We start from the raw sequence: 19,942 nt of genomic DNA, 5'->3' as shown, positions 1-19,942 counted from the left end.
CTGGCCTTACCCGGGGTTTTACGAGTGTGATAGACCCCTCCTGCCACCATGGCGGGGAATAGTGGTGTGAGTTACTGAAACATTGTTATTCACAAGCTCCTTTTCTAAAAAGACAACACAGGGCTTCCCTTCCCCCCAGGACGGCGTCTGGAGCAGCTGTAGTCTGCATTTGCTTCATACTCTTGCCTGGTTTGTCTTTCTCTCTTTGGTGTCTGCCATCTCCCCCAACCCTTCCTCAATTCTCTATGCATCAGAAACAGCACATGGTCACTTATTTATTTTTGATACAAATGTACATGACACACGTCTTGACAGTCAGCCCACCCACCACCACACAGGTAGAGCCTGGCCCCCTGGGACAGAGGCAGGACGGGGAGAAGAGCTGGTAGGCGCTGCTATCTGCCTCTCCAGCCTTCCCAGGCTGCAGCCCAGGTTCCAGGTCCCCAGAGACCCTAGGCACAGGCACTGGCCTCTCAGAGGTTTCGGGGAGGGGCTATCAGCTGAGTTGGGGACCCCGGGGAGCCAGCCCCAGGCTCAGGTGCTCAGTTCTCCGCCCCAGCCAGCACATTCCCCCTCCACAAGGGAAGGGGAGGAGAGACGGAGGGAAGTGGTTTTCATTTTAAGTTCATAGAGAAGGGGTACAAGTCGGGGGGTGGGGGGTGATGAGGGGAGGCAGCGGGTAGGACCCTAGCCGGTTACCCCATAGTCCCTGGCCCCAGGATGGGGGGGGGCGGGGCTGACCCCCAACACTGGTCCTGCTGTTCTGGTCCCCTCATCCCTCACAAAACTCCAGATAGGCCAGGCCTCCGGAACGGCACTGCCGCCCCGCACACTCACACGCAGGCACGCAGGGACACTCAGTTACCACAACGTTAAAATTAAGGGGTGGAAGAGAGGAGAGAAAAAAAAAGATGTTCCAGTGTTTGCTGTTGGGGACCCTGGGAACACAGGTTGGGGCCTGTGCCCTAGGCAGGGGCCGTTTGGCATTAAAGGAGAGCAGCAGGGGGGCTGGTGGCTACAGGGCGGGGACATCCACAGAGATTATGTACAAAGGAGGGGGATGCCCCCGCTCAGCCCCCAACAGGGCTGAACTGGCTCATGGGGGTGGGGTGCATGTAGGGAGAACCACCCCACTTGGAGTGTCCCCACCCGACCCTTTGCTGAGGGTGCCCCGGAGGGCAAGGAGCTGGGAGTGATGCCTTACAGGCCCCTGCACGCTAGAAGGGGAAGGGATGCTATGTACAGGGGGAGGTGCATGGAATGTGGGGGACAGAAGGTCCTGCCACCCCACCTCCCCATGGGGGCGGGGGGTGGGGGCAGGCACCAGGGCGCCTGGCTGCCAGGGGAGTGGCAGCACTAAGGGCACTTGGGCCGGCGGCTCTGTTGGGGTGGGGATTAGTGTCTGGAGTGGCCCAGCTCCCATGGCCGGTGAGGTCCCAGGGTGCGGGTGAGGGTGCAGGGAGAGTGGTCACTGCTTCTTCTCGCGGGTGGTGATGGTGACCAGCTGCTTGGCAGCCTTGGCAATGTCGTAGGCGCACTGGATCACCTGCTGAGTCAGCAGCTGGAAGTCCACAGGGGCGCCAGGCTCCGGGGGCACCGTCTTCCGGCACTCGCTCTGCAGCCGGTAGGCGCTGGCATTGAGCAGCCGCAGGGAGCTGCGCACAGGCTCCAGGGCTGGCCTCTGGAGGGAAGGAGGAGGGCCTTGGACTTCAAACCATGAGCCATGATCAGGGCCCAGTGTGTCCATGTCTCCATCCAGGTAGCAGTCAGATTATCTATACCTGCCCCACCCTGAGGCCCTCCCAATCCTGCTCCTCTCTCTAGCCCCTGTACCTTTGGGAAGAGAGAGGCCATCTCGGTCACAGCCAAATGGATCTTCTCTGAGCAGGGCACAAAGCTGTGGGGGGAGGGGAGGGCACAAATTAGGGGGGCTCTCAAGGAAGGTTCCCAGGGACCATGGAACACTGGCCTCTCTCTTGCCCTCTACCACACCAGAGGCTGTGCCCCACCCCCATACCTGTCATGCTTGAATTCCTGGGCAGCCCGCAACAATTCCTGAATGTTCTTGGTGACCTGCTCTGTCTTCAGGATGACATCCTCTGTGCTGGGAAGCCCAGGGTCGAGGTCTCCATCCAGGCTTTCCAACTCGGGGTGGAAGTCATCCTCCTTGCCCAGCTCTAGAAACCTCTTTCCTTCCAGTCTGAGGCCCGGGGTTGGAAAGAGAGACATTCCAGCCGTGAAGCCGCTTGCCTGAGCCCTTGCAGAGACTCCAAGGCCCGCTCAGCCTCCTCCCCCCAAGGTGCCTCACCCAAGCAGAGGGTCCCCACTTTGCGTGTTCTCATAGTCGCTGTCGGCACCGCTGCCGTGACGGGAAAGCTTGCTCTGGAGGGTCAGGGAATGGGGGTGGTAGGTGAGGTGCACATTCACGGACCTTCACAGCCCCCATCACCTCCCATCCACACATCTCGTGTAGCCCATCCCTTGGGCACTGGGGATGGGAACATTACCGTGTGGCGGCTCCCTTCCTGGGAGCACGACAGCAGTGGGGAGGAGGGAGTGAAGGGCACAGCTGAGGCCGACACCCCCTTCCGGATCTGAAACCCAGGAGGGCTGGAGTCAGGGAGTCTCCTCCTCCCTGCCACCCGCCTTCCCCACAGTGAGGGGGGTACCGTGTACGTCTAGTCATCCCTGTGCCCAGCATCCAGCCCAAAGCCTGGCATGCACTGGGGCTCAGAACCTATTTGCAGAAACAGACCCATCTCCCCCAGTCCCTGCTTACCCGGTAAAGGCCAGCAGGGACATGCACTGAATAGACGGCGTCATCCTCCAGCTCCTGAGGGTCAGCACAGGGGGCATCATGGAGGGCCCTGTGGCAGCCCCAACTTTTTGTTTCCCCACCCCCTTGAGGCCCGCAGGCAACTCACAGTGCTGTGGAAAGGCTGCAGTCGGGTGGTGAGCTCGTCCCCAGGCGGGCCCCCAAAGGGCTTCAGGGCAGAACCTGGTTCGTACATGGAGAAGGCCTGGCGGTCCCTGCGGTGGGCACTCCCGCCAGGCCCCATGGACGTGTGTTCTGCCCGTTCGGTGGGGAGTGGGGGTGTGGGCACTGGCCCTGGCGGCTGCCGGATCTGCAAGTTCTCTGCCTGCAGCTTATGGATCTGAGAGTGCAGAGCAGTGTCAGAAACCCTGGAGGGTCCAGGCAGCACCCTCACCTCTGGGAGGGGGTGATTCTCCTCCACCAGGGCTCTGGGAGCGCCCCCACTCCCACCGAGGCTGCAGCCCTCACCTCTCTCTGCAGCCTCCGGAGCTCGTCACTCAAGCTGCTGTTGACCTTCATGAGCTGCTGCACCTTTGCCTCGGAGGTGGCCAGGGCCTTCTTCAGCTCCAGGTACTCCTGCAGCGTCACGGCCCCATCGGACAGGTCTGAGGAGTCCATGCTCTGCAGAGTGAGACATAAGGTGGTCAGCCATCAGGGGCAGGGGATGGATGCCCTCAGAGGGCTGCTCTCGAGGCTGTGACTAGCCCACTTGTCCCCAAGCTACAAGAGGATAGAGCTGGGCCTTGATGGAGGCCAAGGGAGGGTCCGGGGAGGGGCAGACCCGGGCACGGTTGTTCCGAGTGGCGCCGGCACTACGCAGGGGCTCCTGGTCTGTGTCCTCGTCGGAGGCCACGCTGTCGTAGTCGTGCTGGTCGTCGAGGTCACTCTGGCTCCGCGCAGACAGCTCAAGGTTGTCTGAGGGCACAAGCCTGTCACTCAGGGCTCAGCAACACAACCCGTCTATCATGCCACCTCCGAGAGGGAGCCATGAAAGAGAACATCCCCGAACAGTGCCCACTGCCCGCACCCCCATCGCACCCTTCCCACCTGTGGGGCTGCTCAGGCTCTTGCCCTGTTGTCTCCGCTTGGCCTCGCTGAGAATGTCGATGATCAAGGTGGCAAACTCTCGGGCATTAAAACGGGCCAACTTCTGTCGCCCCTGTGAGGCAGAAAGGGCCAGGCCAGCATGAGGCGGCCCCTTATGGCTGACACATGGGGGTGGGACAAAGTGGTAAGCCACCCCCTGCCCTCTGATTTAACCACAGCTAAAATGTGCCAGCCTGCTCACCTGGCCAGGGCAGGGGTGGGAGATGACACAGACTCAGGGTGCGTAGGGGAGCTCTCAGGAAGAGGCTGGAACACTCCCCAGAGGCTGCTCACCAAGTGCTCAAAAGAGCAGCCTCTTCCCTATTTCCAAATCCCAGTGCCAGCCAGGCCCTGAGGGAGGCCTCGGCCAGGAGTGAAGAAGAGCGGGCCCAGGCCCTGGCCCAAACAATCGCTGCCGAGGAAGGGCAGGGCCCACAGTGTTGGCGACCCCAAGAGGGGAGGAAACCACCCAGGCCCCCCATCCAGCCCCCTCACCTGATTCCGTGTGGCTGAGTACTCAGGGTTAACAGGCAGGAAGGGCACAGCACTTCGCTCCGTCACCAGGGTGCTGTGGTTTTGGGTAGCCAGCCACACTGTGGGGGAGGGGCAGGGAGCAGATTGTCCACGGTGGCCAGGCCCACAGGATGGACATGGGGAAGGGCTAAGCACAGCCTTCCAGCTCCTCCCCACACCCACCAAACGTTGGTGTTAAAAACAGGGGTGGTCTTCAGACACGCAAAGCAAGGCTAGGTCAGGGTAAGGCTGGGCGAGGCTGGCTGGTGACTGACGAACAGAACAGAACAAGGCGACTCCCTCCCACCAGCCCCAACCCAGAGTTTGGGTTGGAATCTGGCTGTGGCCAGGAAGGAGTGATGTAGAGGGGCGGAGCAGGACTGGGGAGAGAGCCAAAGTGGGAGGCAGCCAGAGCAGAGAGGAGCCCCACTTGGGGGTGGGGTGGGAGGAGTAGACTGGCTGCCCCAGCTCAGCACACGCTGCTGCCCAGCTGGGGCAGCTGCCCAGGCAGGCTCACAGCTGTCAGGGGCTTATATGCAGGCCTGATGAGCAGCCCAAGTCCAGGCACCCCTTTTTAGTCCCAGTGGAAGGACCCAAGAGCCACACCAGGTCCCCAGCAGGTATATGCTCGTCTCATCAACCAGCCCAATGCCCTCCCGGCTCACCAGCGTCATTTTCTCTTCGGTCCACCTCGTCATACACGTCCATGGCAAGTTCCTCAAAAAGCCGGTTGCTGAGCTGGAGGCAGAGACAGGGACTCAGGCTTTATCAGATCAACTGGCCCCCAGTGCCGACAAGGCCAGCTCGCCAGGATGTCATAAGCCATGGGAAACAGCTCAGAACTGGACACTGGGGTAGGGGTCTGTCTGCCAAGCTCCGAGGTGGGAGAGGACAGAAGGGAAACCAGACCAGACCAGTCAGTTCCCTTGCAGGTCAGAGGTAAAGCTAGGGCCCTGGGAGCCTTTGGAGGGCAGAGCCAGGGTCCAAGATAAGGGGTCAGGAGGTGGAGGAGAGGAGGCTGGGGAGGCTAGAAGGCTGAGGAGACTGAGGGGCAAGTCAAAGACTTGGAACATGGCAACAAGTCAGAGGAAGGGTGAGCAATCACAGGGGCAAGGGGCCAGAGGTGGGGGGCAGCTCCCAGTCTTAGGGGCCTGTCTGAGCAGACTCACCGCCTGCAGCTTCTTCTTGGCAGCTTTGGCCAACTCGGACAGGTCCAGGCTGTGGACGAAGGAAGGAGATGGGAATGGGAAGGAGGGGAGAGGCCAGACGTGAGAGGTGGCCAGGCCCCTGGCAGTGACTCCCAAACATGCAGGGGTCCCAGGGAGATAACACCCCAGATGCCACACCAAGCGCCTCCCTGCCCCACCCAACCTCCAGAGCCTGCTCCCGTGGCAGGCCCCATATACCTCTGAGACATGCACTTTTGCCGAGATCTAAGTCCAGAGGAAGGCAGCAGAGGGAAGAACAGGACAGAGGCAGCAATTACCCAGCAGCAGGGCAGCACACACCTTCCCACGTCAAGCTCAGACCCATCTCCATGTGCACGCCAGACCCAGAGAGTATGAAACTGAGCTCATCTCCCCCTAGCCTGCTGGGCCAGCTCGCTCTTTCTCTCAGTAACCCACTCACCCAGCACCAACATCAGCCTCCGGGAGTCACCTTCCTTTCCCTCCAGTCCTAGCCAAGGCTTCCCCAGGTTCTGCCATCCTTTCCTCTTGCCTGAGCTTTTGCAACAGTTTCTTAATCCACCTTCCCACTTCCAGTCTTGCCCCTACAATCTTTTTTCCACCCAGCAGCCAGGGTGATCTTTTTGACACATCTGGCTGCATTACCTCTGGCCTTAAAAACATTTCAATAGTAACAGGTATATACAGCATACTTCAACCATACATCAACATACATACATACATAAAACCATACATCAACAGAAAGCTCACTTTAATAGATATGCTAAATGTTTTGCGTGCACCATCTTATTTAATCCTCTCAACGGCCCAGAAAGATAGGTACTGTCATCCTCATTTCCCGGTGAAGTAACCAGGGCTCAGAGAGATTAAGTAGTCTGCCTGAAGTCACACAGCCAGTAAGCGGCAGAGCTGACTCCACACACCCAGGCTTGGAACCTCTCTGCCCTCAGGATGGTCACAGTTCTTGTTGGGGGGTCACAGGACTGGCCACTCTCTTGCCCCATCTCTAGTCCAGTCTTGCTCCTGGGATTCCCTGCCTCTCGCATTATGCTCCGGCCACACGGCCTGCCTGCATTTCCCGGCACAGCATTTCTAACGTCTACACCTTTTCCTCTTGCTGCACTCCCCACACAGGACTACAACTGTCTAACTAGGCTGCCTCCCTCTCCTAGACTGTGAGCTTCTTAAGAGCAGGGATCACACCTGAGTTACCTCTGCGTCCCAGTGCCAAGAACAGCAGCTGGCACTGGGAAGGCGCTCGGTTTACATTTCATTGAGTACATGCCCATATGTGTTTACAACACACAAACGCCCCACGCACACACACAAGGCAGAATCAGACCAGAGAAGCAGGGGGGAGTCTTGGGGTCTCAGAATAGAAGAGGTCTGGGTTCAGTGATCTGAGGTGCCCAGGCCTGACCATCCCCATCTGCCTACACTGGCCTTTGGAGAGGGAGGGAGCTTCCTCTCTCCAGATCCAGGCCAGTAGGCATGGCTTGGCATGAAGAATTGGCCATTAGAGGCGGCCACCAGGTGGCACCAGCATCCATCTTGTGAACCGGGTGAGCGTCCTCCACAGCCTGGGCACCTGGGGCCTCTCAGATCAGAGGCAGAAACACCTCCACTGGGCCAGGCCCTGACCTTCAGCCCCTGCCCAATTTCTGAGCGCACCACAAAGGCCTGGCCAGTAGTCCCAAAGTTAGTCAAATCCCTGGGGCCCACCACCTTTTCACTGAAGAGCAGGGGCTCATCTAAAGATTTTACAGTGGGGCCAGTGCCACTAGGAACAGAACCCAGTGACCCGTCGCTCCTGGGGGTTGTTCCTTGTACTCAAGTCCTATGTAACTGACAGCCATGGGGATCAGGCTGTGCTGGCCATGTGCTGACTTGACATTTCTTACCTATCTTGGGGCTCAGCATTAGTGAGTGAGAACTGGACTGTGAAATGCTATTGCCTCCAGCTCCTGGGGGTGGGGGTCCCATACCCCTAAAGCCCAGGAAGTGGGAGGGGTGGGGGCTCTGGGGGTCAGGCACCCACATGGCATCCAAAAGCCTTTGGGAACGGGCGCAGGTAGGCACTCACCTGTCAGCCATCTGCGGGATGATGTAATGTCCATTCTTGTGATCTGAACAAATATAAAAATGCCAAGTCACTGGTGTGGGGTGGCCTTAGCAGCCGGGAGCCCACCACACTGCCATGAGCAGGGCTTGGCACCAGAAGTGTCAGGGGAAGGGGAGGAGGGCAGGCCGCCCCCAAGAGCCCTGGGAGCTGGCTGGAAGTTATGCCCACCCCCACTCCCTTCCCCAATGTGCTGCAGCCCAGAGCCTGCAGCAATTTCACAGGAGCCAGTTGCCTAGCAACGCTGTTCCCCAGCGGGCTTTGTCACCATGGCACCTGCTGCTGGGGTGTGTCTGGGTCCCACCTGCCTGGCCCAGCCAGGCCCGCCCCGCACTCTGCTCACCCGGCTTGCGTCCACAGAGATAGAAGGCCAGCCGGTCAGTGAGCTCATACTGGCACTCGACTAGCCTTTCCGCCAGCTCATGGTGCCCCGCCTGCCTGTGGGGAGGGGGCATGGCTCAGCCCTGCAGCAGCAGCCCACTCCCCCCACCTGCCCAAGCCTCACCGTTCAGCCGACCCTCACCTGGCATAGTCAATGGGTGTGCGGCCATTAACGTCAGGGGAGCCAGGGTCTGCCCCATACACTACAAGAAGCTCAGCCTGCAGTGTCTGCCCTGCCTTGGCAGCCACGTGCAGAGGTGTGGTGCCCTTCTCCGGGTGGAAGAAGTTGGCCTGGGCACCCAGGGACAGCAGGCGCAGACATGTCTCCAAGTTGCCCGTCCGCACACTCGAGTGCAATTGCTGCAAGGAGTAGCGTGCAAGAAACGTGTGTGTGCATGAGGCCTCTCCTCCCCTCAATCTGCACCTCATCCAGGCAGCTCCTGGGACTCCCACCAGCTCCAAGGGGCCCAGCTCAAGTTGAGCTGTCAGGGAGGACAGAGGGCTTCCCGCTAGGAGTTAATGCCAAGTAATAATAGCTGCCGTCAGTCACCATCTACCACGTGCTGCATGCTCTGCTTGGAACAGATATTACCCATGAGGTAGGTGCTGTTATTTCTTTCCCATTTTACTGATCAAGAAACTGAGGCTCTGAGGTTAAGAAACTGTCCCAAGTTTTCCTGGCTTTTGGGTGGCAGCTGGGGGATTTTATGTTTTTTTTCGTTTGTTTTTTTGTGAGGAAGATCAGCCCTGTGCTAACATCTGCCAATCCTCCTCTTTTTTTGCCGAGGAAGACTGGCCCTGGGCTAACATCCATGCCCATCTTCCTCCACTTTATGTGGGATGCCGCCACAGCATGGCTTGTCAAGCAGTGCGTCGGTGCGCGCCCGGGATCCAAAGCGGTGAACCCCAGGCTGCCGCAGCGGAGTGCACACTCTTAACCACTTGCGCCACCGGGCCAGCCCCCAGCTGGGGGATTTTAGCTTTGTGTGTCTACTTGGGACATGAGGGGCCTTGACCACACGCAGCCTGACTATGCAACCTTGTCCCTCCACCCTGTCCACCGTTCATGCCTGACCTGGCTGCTTTTGAGGCCTAGGGCTCAGTGGTGACAAAGGAGATGCCTTCGGGGCATCGTGGGGGAGAAGAGGAGAGGCCCACCCATCTGCTGTGGGGTCCCTCAAACCTTGCTGAGGTCTTTGGCAGTAACCCCATCGTCATCCCGGCAGGGGAGCTTATGCACGAACGCCAGCATCTGGTACTTGGCCCTGATGAACTCTGACTTGATGGGGCTGTGTGGGGGACACAGGAGGAAATGGGGAGCAAAGCAGGAGAGGCTGGTCGCCCGGCCACCTCCCAGGCCCATGTCCCAGACCGCGTAGGCCCTGCCACCACCCTCCAGCCAACTCACTGGACTTTATCTTGGGGGTTGGCTTTGCGCCGGCCGCTCTGCACTTGCGCGGGGTCCAGCAGGGAATGCTCCCAGATGGAGTTGGCCCCGTTGCTGGCGAGCGTGTGCACCATCTGCAGGGAAGAGATGCCAAGTGAGAGTGCCCACTGTGCGCAGGGCACTGGGGGAAACACCTCTGAGCGCCAGCCACTGCCAGCATGGGTAGAAACAGGACCAAGGGCCCTACTGTGTGCCTGGCACTGTCACACCTCCATCCAGTGAGGCCACCCAAGGATCTGGGTCCTATTTAGCACTTCAGGTCCCGTGGCAAGCATGCCAAGGCTTCGAGGTTAAACGACTTGCTCAATGCTACATGGCCGAGCTGGTAAGCGGCAGAGCTGGGTGGGAGCCCAGGTCTGTGTGACTCAGGTCCTGGAGGCCTCCTGTGTGTGCAGGCAAGCAGACGGGTGGAAGGGGTCAGGGTTAGGCTCTGCCCCAGGTGACTGCTGCCCCCAGGAAGCTGCAGACTCCAGAGAGCTATGTGTGTGCATGTGGGGGAAGGTGCCTGTGTTCAGCACACTCTGCAGGGAACAAGAACCGCCTGGCAAAGCCCCGTACCTGCAGCAGCGTGGGAGGCCAGGCGCTGTGGCGAAGGTGCTTGACAATGGAGATGTGGCGTCCCAGACTCCGGTGCACACTGCAGCACTCGTCACACACCAGCACACCCCTGCTGATGGAGGCCCAGCCAGGGTCTGCCGGGGTGGGGGCAAGGGTCAGCCACAGTGGATGGCGGGTGAGACCTCCTGAGCACCTGCTCTGGGCCCAAACTATGCTTAGTCCTCCACACACATTCACTCACTCGGCTCCCCAGAGGTCTCGGGGCTGGGACCCTTAGTACACACAGGTTCCTGATGAGGAAGCTGAGCTGTGGTGGTGGGAGGGGTTTCCCCAAAGGCTTGCAGCTGGTGACAGATGGAGCCATGCCGTTTCCTACACATCTTTGCCCCTCTGGGGAGGTGTAGTCCCCAGGGCCTACTCAGCCAGCACGGCTTCCTGTCCTGCAGCCACTGCTACCAGTCCCACAGCCTTTCCTCAGGGAACAAGACTGCTGCCCAGCCCTTCCCCAGGGAGGCAGGAATCCCCTAGGGGATGCAACCCCAATGCTACATGCCAGACATCCCTAGGCACTCCTGTGTCCAGGTTTGTACCACATCTCTCCTGCACTCAGGCTTCTGTTGGAATCACTGCCCACCTGCCTGATCCACTGCACGCTTCCACCAGCTCCTGCCTCTGCCTGCATCCTGGAAGGCAAGAGGCCTTTTCATGCCTGAGCCTCCATCACTGATGAGCTGAGCTGGAGCCTCTCTTTTTTTTTTGGTGAGGAAGATTGGCCCTGGACTAACATCTGCTGCCAATCTTCCTCTTTTTGCTGAGGAAGATTAGCCCTGAGCTAACATCCGTGCCCACCTTCCTCCACTTTGTATGTGGGACACCACCACAGCATGGCTTGACGAGCAGTGCATAGGTCTGCGCCTGGAATCCGAACCCACAAACCCCAGGCCGACAAAGAGAAGCATGCAGACTTAACCACTACGCCACAAGGCAGCTCCCTGTAGCCCCTCTTAATGGGGATGGAGAGAGCAAAGAAACTAACACTGACTGAGCACCCACTGTGTACCAGCTGAGTGCTGTTATATATGATACCTCTCACAATTGTCAGGCAAGGTAGGAAATGCTACCCTTGCTTTACCAATGAGGAAACAGTGGCTCAGAGAGGTTAGAGCGCTTGCTCAAAGTCACACAGCTAGTAAGCGGGATTGCTGGGATGTGGACACAGGCACCTAGACACCAGAGACCATGCCACGTCCATACTCACTGCTGTCCCTCTGCCCCTGTCCTGAAGGGGGCAGCTCCAAGTGGGCGAGGGCCCTAGGAGCCACTCTCCACTCCTTGAGGTATGAAATTTGGAAACAAGAAGGGGGGTGGGAAACAAGAAGGACAGCGTGGGAGCTCCTGGGGTCCTTCTCAAGGGCAGAGGAGATGCCACCCATCCCAGGGCCCTTGGGAGAGGGGAGGAGACAGCTGCATACAGCTCAGGCTGCGGAAAGGTCACGGGGGAGAAAGCAGCCATTGTGTGCTGCTGGAGAGTGGGGGCAGGGAGCCTCTCTCCCAGGACACTGCGCTCTGCCCATGCCCCCGCCCCGTCTCAGGAAGCCCTGTCCTGGGGAGGGGGGCTGGCTCTCTGCCTTGCCCCGCAGTGCTCAGGGAGTCCAGAAGTGGGCCCCCCTGCGGGGGGGGGGGGACAGGCTTGGGGTAATGAGAACCTCTTCAACTAGAAGGCGGTTCTCAGACCCTTCCCTGCAAGGACTTCCATCAAAGTTACCAGAATTGTGAGGAGACTCTGAGTCAGGGCACAGCCTGAGCTCTGCCCACAGTGAGTGTCCCCTCCATGGCATGGAAACAGGAAGTGAAAGAGCAGGCTCAGCAATTGGGGTTTGGGCTTCTTTGGGGATCCTCCCCCCCAAAACAGGGCAACAGAGGGATGCACAAGGTGCCGCCATACACCTTCCTGGGGGGCTGATTCCAGGGGCCCAAGAGGAAGGGAGCTACCATCTGTGTCCAAAGGGGGAGCCCCAGGGCACACTTTAGGGCTGACTTTACCCAAACAGTGAGGCACCCCAGGCATGGAAAGCTCCCTCCCCCACCTCCCAAACACCACTGGGTCAGGGGTCTGCCCGCCAGCCACCTCCGGCAGTCCGGGCAGGAAGCTGGAAATGACGCAGCCCAAATTCCTCTTGTTGAAACGGTGGGGTTTCCTGTAAGTGGGGAGCCGCCCAGGCTAGGATCATAAATGGGCTGCCCTGAGGCCTCCACCCCGGGTCCATAGCCCTATCGGAGGAGCAAGGCCTGGGAAGACTGACCATATATCCAAGGCCAGACCAGACACGGTGAGCCCCTGAACATCGCAGTGCCCAAGAGACCAGGATCCAGGGAACGTGGTCCAAGGCTTTGTTGGGCACTCTCCCAGCCCAGGGGAGGGGTCCTCCCTCTCCTCCACAGTGACCTGAAATAGGAAGGGTGGGCAGGGGACACCGTCCTGGTCTGGGGCACACTGGTGCCAGTGCAGTTCTGGATGACACAGACGAGAAGCCTACTCTAACCCTACTTCCAGCTCCCTATGCCCAAGCGGCCTCAAGCCTACCCACACAGGCGTCCCCAAGCACTACCCAGGCCAGTTTCTAAGCAGAAGGGCCAGGAAGGGTTTCTGAAAGTCAAATGGCTATTGTATTTTCAAGTTAAGGGACTCTTGCCCCCAAGAGGCTCCCTAGACCAAACAGAAGGGACAGGGCTCATCAGGGTTAGGGGATGTGGTGACCTCAGGATCCTGCCAACCCTCCCCCTGGGCTTCTGCCTCAGTCAGGATGAGGGTCTGGTATGTGTGGGAAAGTGGCAGGAGGGGTCCTGGGATAATGTTAATTAGTGCCAACCCCATAGAGGCCTCTATTAAGGTGAATTCAAGTCACCACCCAAAGCCATTAGTGGCCTCTACCGCCAGTAAGTCTCCTCTAAAGGCCAGCCTCTAATGAGCTAGAGACCAGATCCTCGCTGGACAAGAGGGAGAAGCCCACCATCTTGAAAGCAGACAAGAGTAAACCATTGGGGGGGCCGGCCTGGTGGCATGGTGGTTAAGTTTGCCTGTTCCACTTCAGCAGCCCAGGGTTTGTGGGTTCGGATCCTGGGCACAGACCTACACACCACTCATCAAGCCATGATATGGTGGCATCCCACATATAAAGTGGAGGAATATGGGCACAGATGTCAGCTCAGGGCCACTCTTCCTCAAGCAAAAAGAAGAAGATTAGCAACAGATGTTAGTTCAAGGCCAATCTTCCTCACCACAAAAAAAAAAAAAGAGTAATCCATGGGGATAGAGATCAGAATGGTAGTTACTTTTGGGGGCACAAGAAAGCCCTGTGGAGTGATGGAAATGCTCTACCTCTTGATCAGAGTGGTGGTTACACAGGTATATACACATGTAAAAACTCATCAGGTAAACAGGAAGGTGCAGGCACTTTGCCATACATAAGTTATACCTCAATAAAAGAGGAAGAAAGCCCACCATTCATCCCACCCCCCATCTACATTATGAAGAGACAAATGAACCTGCAGGTTCCCAAATGTCCCTAGCCGGTGTCCAGCCCTGCTCATCTAAGATGCCCTTAGGATGGGCATCTTGAGGTCTTCACTCCTGTCCCTGGGGCTGCCAAAGTAGAAGCGTTGAGTTGGAGGCCCATAGCATGAGACCTGGGCCAGGACTGTGTGGCAGGGGAGTGGAGGAGAAGGAAGGGAGAACACACATTCTCCAGGGTTCCCTGACCCCTGCTCCTCTCTTGGGACTCCTAAGGCAGGCAGGGACACAGATGGTGCCTGAGAGGTAGCACTGGCTGCCATGGGAGCCATGCCATGTCCAGCTGCCTCACAACATACTCACACTTGTCCCCTGTGTGCCCAGGCCTCGAAGCAAAGGGAGGACGGGGCCCTTTGGGGTCAGGCTGCATCTCACATTTTACCTCCATGACCCCCCAAATTAACCAACCACAAAAAAGCTACGACCTCACTCCTAGGGCTGGGAATGTAGGGTTCCTGTCAGAGTGAGAGAAGCCTACAACTCTGGGTGGGAGACAGACACTCAGCAGGGAGGCTAGTGGGGTGGGTGCTCTGGGTCTGGGCTCCAGACTGCTGTTACTCTCAAGCCTCTTACCTGGGCTGCTGCAGTTCCCAGACTGAGAATGCCACTCCAAGCATCATAGAGTGGGGGTGGGGGGTAGCCCCAAGTAGCCAGCTGGGGCCCTGACAAGCATCCAAACGCTTGGGGAGTGGCTGCTATGTGCCAGATACCATGCTAGGTGCTGGGGGGTGGGAGAGTAACGAGTAAGACTTTGTCAGCACCCTGCCCACCTCACCTGCCTCTTCCTGACCTGTATTCTGGACAAGGGGAAAAGGAGATAGCCAGGGCACAGATGCCTGTGGGATGAGGACTGGGGATAGGAGCTGGGCAGTTCAACACAGATACACACCACTCCTCCCCGAGCCCAGTGGGCATCCAGAGGCTTCAGCCAAACAGTTAAATGCAATGGAGAAAAGATAGCCTTGCTGATGCTGCCCTATGTCCCTCTGGCCCAGAATCAGGACAACAGACTTGGAGATGGGATGGTCCTCAAAACCATTTCTACTCCAACTTCTTTGCCTCACAGTTGAGGAAACTAAAGCCCAGAATGAGGCAAGTCTTGCCATGGGTCACAGAGTGAGCTGGAAACATAGGTAACACTAAAATCCAGGCTCCCCTGATAGGGTGACTGCTAAGCACCCCCCTCCCAGCCCTTCTTGCCCGCTCAGTGCTATGCCCACCCAGCAGAGGTGCAGAACATCCTGGGACAGACATGTAGAGGGCAAGCTCTCCTCTCAGCCCTGCCAACCCCAGACTTTCCTGTGGTTGGGAGAAGGGGATCATAGTTTCCAGCTAATTAGGGGTAAGGACACATATCCCCCAGATAGCTTCTTCAGAACCCTTTAGACCATGACATGCCCTGAGAGGAGGCCTCGGGGTCATAACCACCCATAGAGGACCAGGCCTCTGCCAGGCATCCACAGTTCCCAAACACTCTAGCTTGGAGCCATCAGAACCACCAGAGTGTCTGTGGGTCTCAACCTGTTGGGGTCCTGGGCCTGTGCAAAGGGTAGCTGGAAGTTATGGGCCCATAAAACAGCATCCCACACTCGCACACTTAATTGTGCCCACAGTCCCCCTGGAATTCAGAGACCCCCTGAGCCTGCCCAGATGTCTCCCACAGAGATGGCTCCTTTTCTAAAGACAGGATGGACAGGGGCCAGGGCTTCCTTCCCCAGGCCAGCTGCTGAGCCCCATCACTGGCAGTGTCCCCCCACATTAGAAGGGAGCAGCCTTTCAGGTCACTGCGCCTCACTTCCTCAGCAGGTCAGGGGAGTTTCACATCAGCCTGGACCTGACTCTGCTGTGAAGGAGAAGGGAAACACCACTGTAAATACAGCCAGGAGGCAGGCCAGGAAGCCAGCTGGATCCCGGGAATCTAGGCACCCCTCAGCACTGCTCCCTACCCATTTCTGGCCAGACTGGGCTAGGGGACCGGGAGGGGTCTGTGCCCAGGCTGGGGCAATGCAAGCCCACCTTCTCAAGCAGGCCTTACTAGGGCACAAAAAAAGCCGAGTCTAGTTGCTGCCAGACACCAGGCGGCCTGGGGATGCCTCAGGGGAAGATGCCCAGGCTCATACTGGCCCTGAACACCAGGCCCTGCAAGGAGCCCCAGCCTTGGGAACCAGGGGCAGGGAGTCCTAGGAGTAGCCACCCTCTCATCTGCTCCCGAGGAAACAGTAGCCAGGCCCCCCTGGCCCATCCACCCAGCTCTCTGCCCCTTGCCCTCCGCCACCCCAGCGGGCGCGCAGACCATGCGAGCAGCAGGTGCAAGACGCGGGGGCGGCACTGAGATGACACAAAACCACACTCGCCCCCACCTCCTAAACCCTGCCGGCCTCCGCCACAGCCCTCCCGCCCCCCCCAGGCTGGCGCTTCCGTTTGGATACGGAGATAGGAGGGGGGGCAACTAGCTGCCCGCCTTCCTCAGACTGAAGGGTGGGAGGCGGCGCCGGGAATGTCCTTCTTCGCTCGTCCACGGACGCGAGGAAACAAGGGCCCCCCCAGGCCGGCCCTCCCGCCAAGGACGCGGCTCCGCAGTGGCCCGGGCGGGGGCTGAGGCCGGAGGCCGCAGCCCCCAGCCCCGCCCCGCCCTCCGGCCCCGCACGGCGCTCCCGCCAGGCCCCGGCGCCCGCCCGGCGGCGGCCTCGGTGCGCGGTCCCGCCCCGGCCCGGCCCGCTTACCCGGGGCGCTGCAGTCCGCACACACCTCCGCTCGCGGCCCTTTCCGGGACATCCTCAGCGGCGACGCGGCCGCAGCCCTCTGGGCCAGCGTGGGGCGCGGGCGCGGGCGGCGGGCCCGGGCGGCGGCGGCCCCTGCTGCCCGGCCCGGCTCGGCCCCAGCGAGGCTCCGCGCGCCCGGCCAACCGTCCGCCCCCGGGACTGGCCCGGGACCCGCCGTGCCCGCCTGCCCGCTCGCCCTCGGGCGCCCTCCGCCCCGCGCCGCCCCGCGCCGCCCCACCGCCGCTCGCCGCTCGCTCTCTCCGCCCCCTGCGCGGCTCGCGGCCGCTCCCGCAGGAAGCGGCGCAGGCCCTGCCCACCGGGGGAGGGGCAGCCTGCACACCCGCCCCTCCGCCGGGCCCCGCCGGCCGCGCCTCCCGGAGAAAGGAAGCCGGGAGCGCGGGCGGAGGGGCGGGGGCCCTTAAAGGGGCCGCGGCCGCGGCCGCCAGGCCCGAGCGGGCAGCGTCGCCTGCGGCCCTGGCCTCCGCTCCGGCGCTCCCCTGGCCTGGAGGCGTCGTGAGTCACCCTCACAGCCCCATCCCCTTCACTTTCGAGATGGAGAGTGGCCCACGGGGCTCGGGCCCCGGGTCAGTGACCCCTCGGAATCAGGGAAGAGAACAAGGAGCTGGAGGCCCAGGCCCCCCTCCTCGGCAAGGGGCTATGGTTTGGGTTACCCGCCTATCTTTGGTTGGGGTGAGATGTGCGTCCTCGTGCCCCATGTGTCCACATCTGAGTGTCCAGGTGTGTGTGTGGTCACACCCTTGCTGATTAAGCACACTACCAACAATATGGACGCCCAAATGCCAGAGAGGTCATGCAGTGTATCCCCCTGCCTCCGGGCTAAAAATACATCTATCCTTCCTCCATGCGTCCATCCAGAGAGGAAAGGATCTGGGCAGTTTTTAAAGGCCTCCCTCCCGAGGAATGACCACTGTGCTTATGTGCAGTAATATCCACTTGGCATTCTTCTTAAACACACCCACGTTGTTTCTGGGCCACCAGAGGTGTGTGTCCAGGGTGCGTGCACATAGTACACAGGGACCTTTTTTTGTGGTGGCCTTTCTTCCTGGACTTCACACGGAGACTCGGCAGAGGTGGGGGGGACAGGGAGCGGAGGCGCAGGCCGCACGTGGGTGCACCCCTGCACTGAGCATGCTCCCCTATACACGTGTGCCCCGCGTGCACCCAGCCCCCATCCCTGCAGCAGAAAAAGGCTAGAGCACTCTGCTTGTGGGGAGAGGACAGGGGTGCCCAGGACCAGGCCTGGGGGCCAGGTCAGTGGTGACACGATTAAGGGAGGGTTCCCAAGCAGCAGGGAGTTCTGTTCAGTAACAAAGTGGGAGGAGGGGAGTCCTTGGGCAGAGGTTCCTGAGTTGGTCGATTTTATCCCAGCGGTGCCAGAGCAGCAGTGACTTGTGGGTGGGCAGGCTGCTTCCCTGGAGGAGACAAGTAATGCTCATGAGTCACACCACCCGAAATACATGCAAAGCTGCCTCCATCGCCTTTCACTGCAGCCCAGATTGACAAGTTTGTTTCAGATCGCGATCCACGGGGTATATTTATAATCGCACCTTTAAAAAAAAGTCTTCTTGCAGGCCTCCCCTCCCCCCACAGCCAGCCGCTCAGCTCGCAGGGCTTCTGCAAGAAAAGATACCTCCCGAGGAGGGGGGCGGGGGGAACACCACCTGCCGCCGCGTGCTGCACCCGCACCGAGGAGTCAGTCCATGGGCTTGCTGGCCCCATCCCGAGCGACGAGAAGAGCGTCCTGGCCGCCCTTACCGGGCGTACTGCCCAGGAGCGGTGGCCGCCGGTTCACCCCCGCTCGACCCCCCGCTATGGAATTTCATTTATTAAATGTCGAGGCGGCTGCTGGCAGTCCCATCGCTTGGCTGTCTTTGTTTCTCTGCTGTGTGGGCGCGTCTCGAGCACGTGGCAGCTGGAGCGCGCAGGCCGGAGGAAAAGCGACCTGGTTTAGAGTCTAGGGCCGCCCGGCAAAAAGAGAGCCCAGCAGCCTGTCCCCCAATTCAGGCTGAGCTTCCCCCCTCCTTGAACTCCAAGACTTTTCAGGGGAAGAACGATGATTCATCCGGTATCCCGGACCTCCGCCAGCTCTCCTGGTTGGCCCAGGGACCACCTGGGTGTGGCCCAGACAAGGATCCACTCTCACAACTTTGTTCCCCAAATCCCCAGCCCCGCCACAGCTGAGCTTCTTCTGGGCCTGGGGCTAGGGATAAAAGCGTTTCAAGATTTCCCTTTGGAGACGTCGCCACCTCAGGAAGAAGGACACTTAAAGAGAAATCACACACAAGGTTCTAAAACCAATTTAATGAGGAAATGTACAGGCATTCTCCCGGCCACTCCTAGCCGTCCCTCCCCCGCTCCAGCCCTCTCCCCAACTCCGGCTGCACCCACGACACTCTGCTGACCCCTCGTGGTAGAGGTGGGCGGCGGTCCCCAGCTGCCCGAGACGCCAGCAGGCTCCTCCCAGCCTGGAGAAAGGGGCGAGGCAGTCCACTCCTCCCTCATCCTTTCCCGCCCGGGCCTGGCACCACAGAGCATGGAGGTGGAGGGAGAGACGACCACACAAAGAAACCTGAGGGAGGCGCGGAGAGTTTGCAAGCTTTTGGTAGCACCTCCCATACAAACAGTTCTTGGATTGTTCTAAGTAGGGCTGGTATGGAATCCCTTATTCCTGTCTTATTCTAAGGTGGGCTCAAGAAGGCACTGTGCCTGGTCCCGCCACCTGTCTCAGTCCGCCTGGTTCGAGGAGGGATGCGCCGTTTCCAGGGCAGTTACTATCCTTAGCTCACCCCAGGAGGTAGTATTTAGAGTCTCATTTTAGAGGTGAGTGGTCTGAGGAACCAGAAAATTTAAGCAATTTGCTTAAGGTCAGGCAGTTAGTAAGGAGGAATGCGAACTCAGGCCTCTCTAACATCCCAGTCCCTTTTCCCTCCAGGGACTGGGCCAAGCCTCTAGGTCCTTCCAGCCCTTGCAATAGGCGGCCCCAGAGCCAATTCCACTTTTAACCACAGCGTCTGCAGGGACCCTTCGGGAAGACCCTCTCTGCCCTGCGGTTATCCAGGAAGGAGACAGTCTCTGGAATCAGTCACTTCCTCTCCTGAGAGGACCACATAGGGAGGAGTTGGGGAGCTGCCACCTGCTGCTTTTTCTGCCCAGCCCCTCTCTGGCTTGCAGAGGACAGCGTACGGGGTGGGGGGGGGCTGTCCTCTCGGCCTTAGTGGACAATCTCTTTCCAATGTCAAATGTGGAAGATGGAGCTTAATTGTATAAGAGGGCAGGGAAGACTCCTACGTAATATTTCAGGTGCCAGACCCTCGGTTGCTCAAATAACCCTTGGTACTAATGCCCCGTACCTTTCTCAGGAGTCCCCCCATCAGTTACTCTTTTCTTGGAATCTAGATCCCTCCTCACGTTCCACTGGGACCCAAACTCAATCTGAAGGCCAAGGCCACACCTTCCCGCGTCCCCTAAAGCTTGAGCAAGGC

The 19,942-nt window shown here is 59.4% G+C and overlaps 1 protein-coding gene and 1 pseudogene across 2 annotated transcripts; one reads left to right on the top strand and one right to left on the bottom strand.

Annotated features, from left to right (window-relative positions):
• Positions 1-262: 262 nt before the first annotated feature.
• On the bottom strand, positions 263-16,644 carry GIT1 (GIT ArfGAP 1). Of its 2 annotated transcripts, XM_087440699.1 has the most exons (21): positions 16,401-16,644; positions 10,107-10,240; positions 9,510-9,622; positions 9,285-9,390; positions 8,244-8,461; positions 8,064-8,158; positions 7,685-7,727; positions 5,821-5,847; positions 5,584-5,632; positions 5,080-5,152; positions 4,397-4,494; positions 3,863-3,974; positions 3,597-3,730; positions 3,284-3,436; positions 2,925-3,155; positions 2,780-2,833; positions 2,508-2,594; positions 2,309-2,382; positions 2,018-2,200; positions 1,834-1,897; positions 263-1,681 (listed from the first exon to the last, which is right to left on the bottom strand). In XM_087440699.1, exons 1-21 carry the CDS (start codon positions 16,450-16,452, stop codon positions 1,469-1,471), a joined length of 2,313 nt encoding a protein of 770 aa, XP_087296825.1. In that variant the 5' UTR covers positions 16,453-16,644; the 3' UTR covers positions 263-1,468. The 2 variants fall into 2 exon arrangements, with proteins under 2 accessions (XP_087296825.1, XP_087296824.1); XM_087440698.1 differs by lacking the exon at positions 5,821-5,847 and having other exon boundaries at positions 16,401-16,559.
• Positions 16,645-17,083: 439 nt separating this feature from the next.
• Positions 17,084-18,336, top strand: LOC147914933 (uncharacterized; annotated as a pseudogene).
• Positions 18,337-19,942: the final 1,606 nt, after the last annotated feature.

This window comes from Ceratotherium simum, chromosome 16 (assembly GCF_057802395.1).
Source record: "Ceratotherium simum simum isolate JZ-2026a chromosome 16, ASM5780239v1, whole genome shotgun sequence".
NCBI lineage: Eukaryota > Metazoa > Chordata > Mammalia > Perissodactyla > Rhinocerotidae > Ceratotherium > Ceratotherium simum.
The sequence above is the reverse complement of the archived record's forward strand: the minus strand, read 5'-3'. Positions and strand labels throughout refer to the sequence as shown.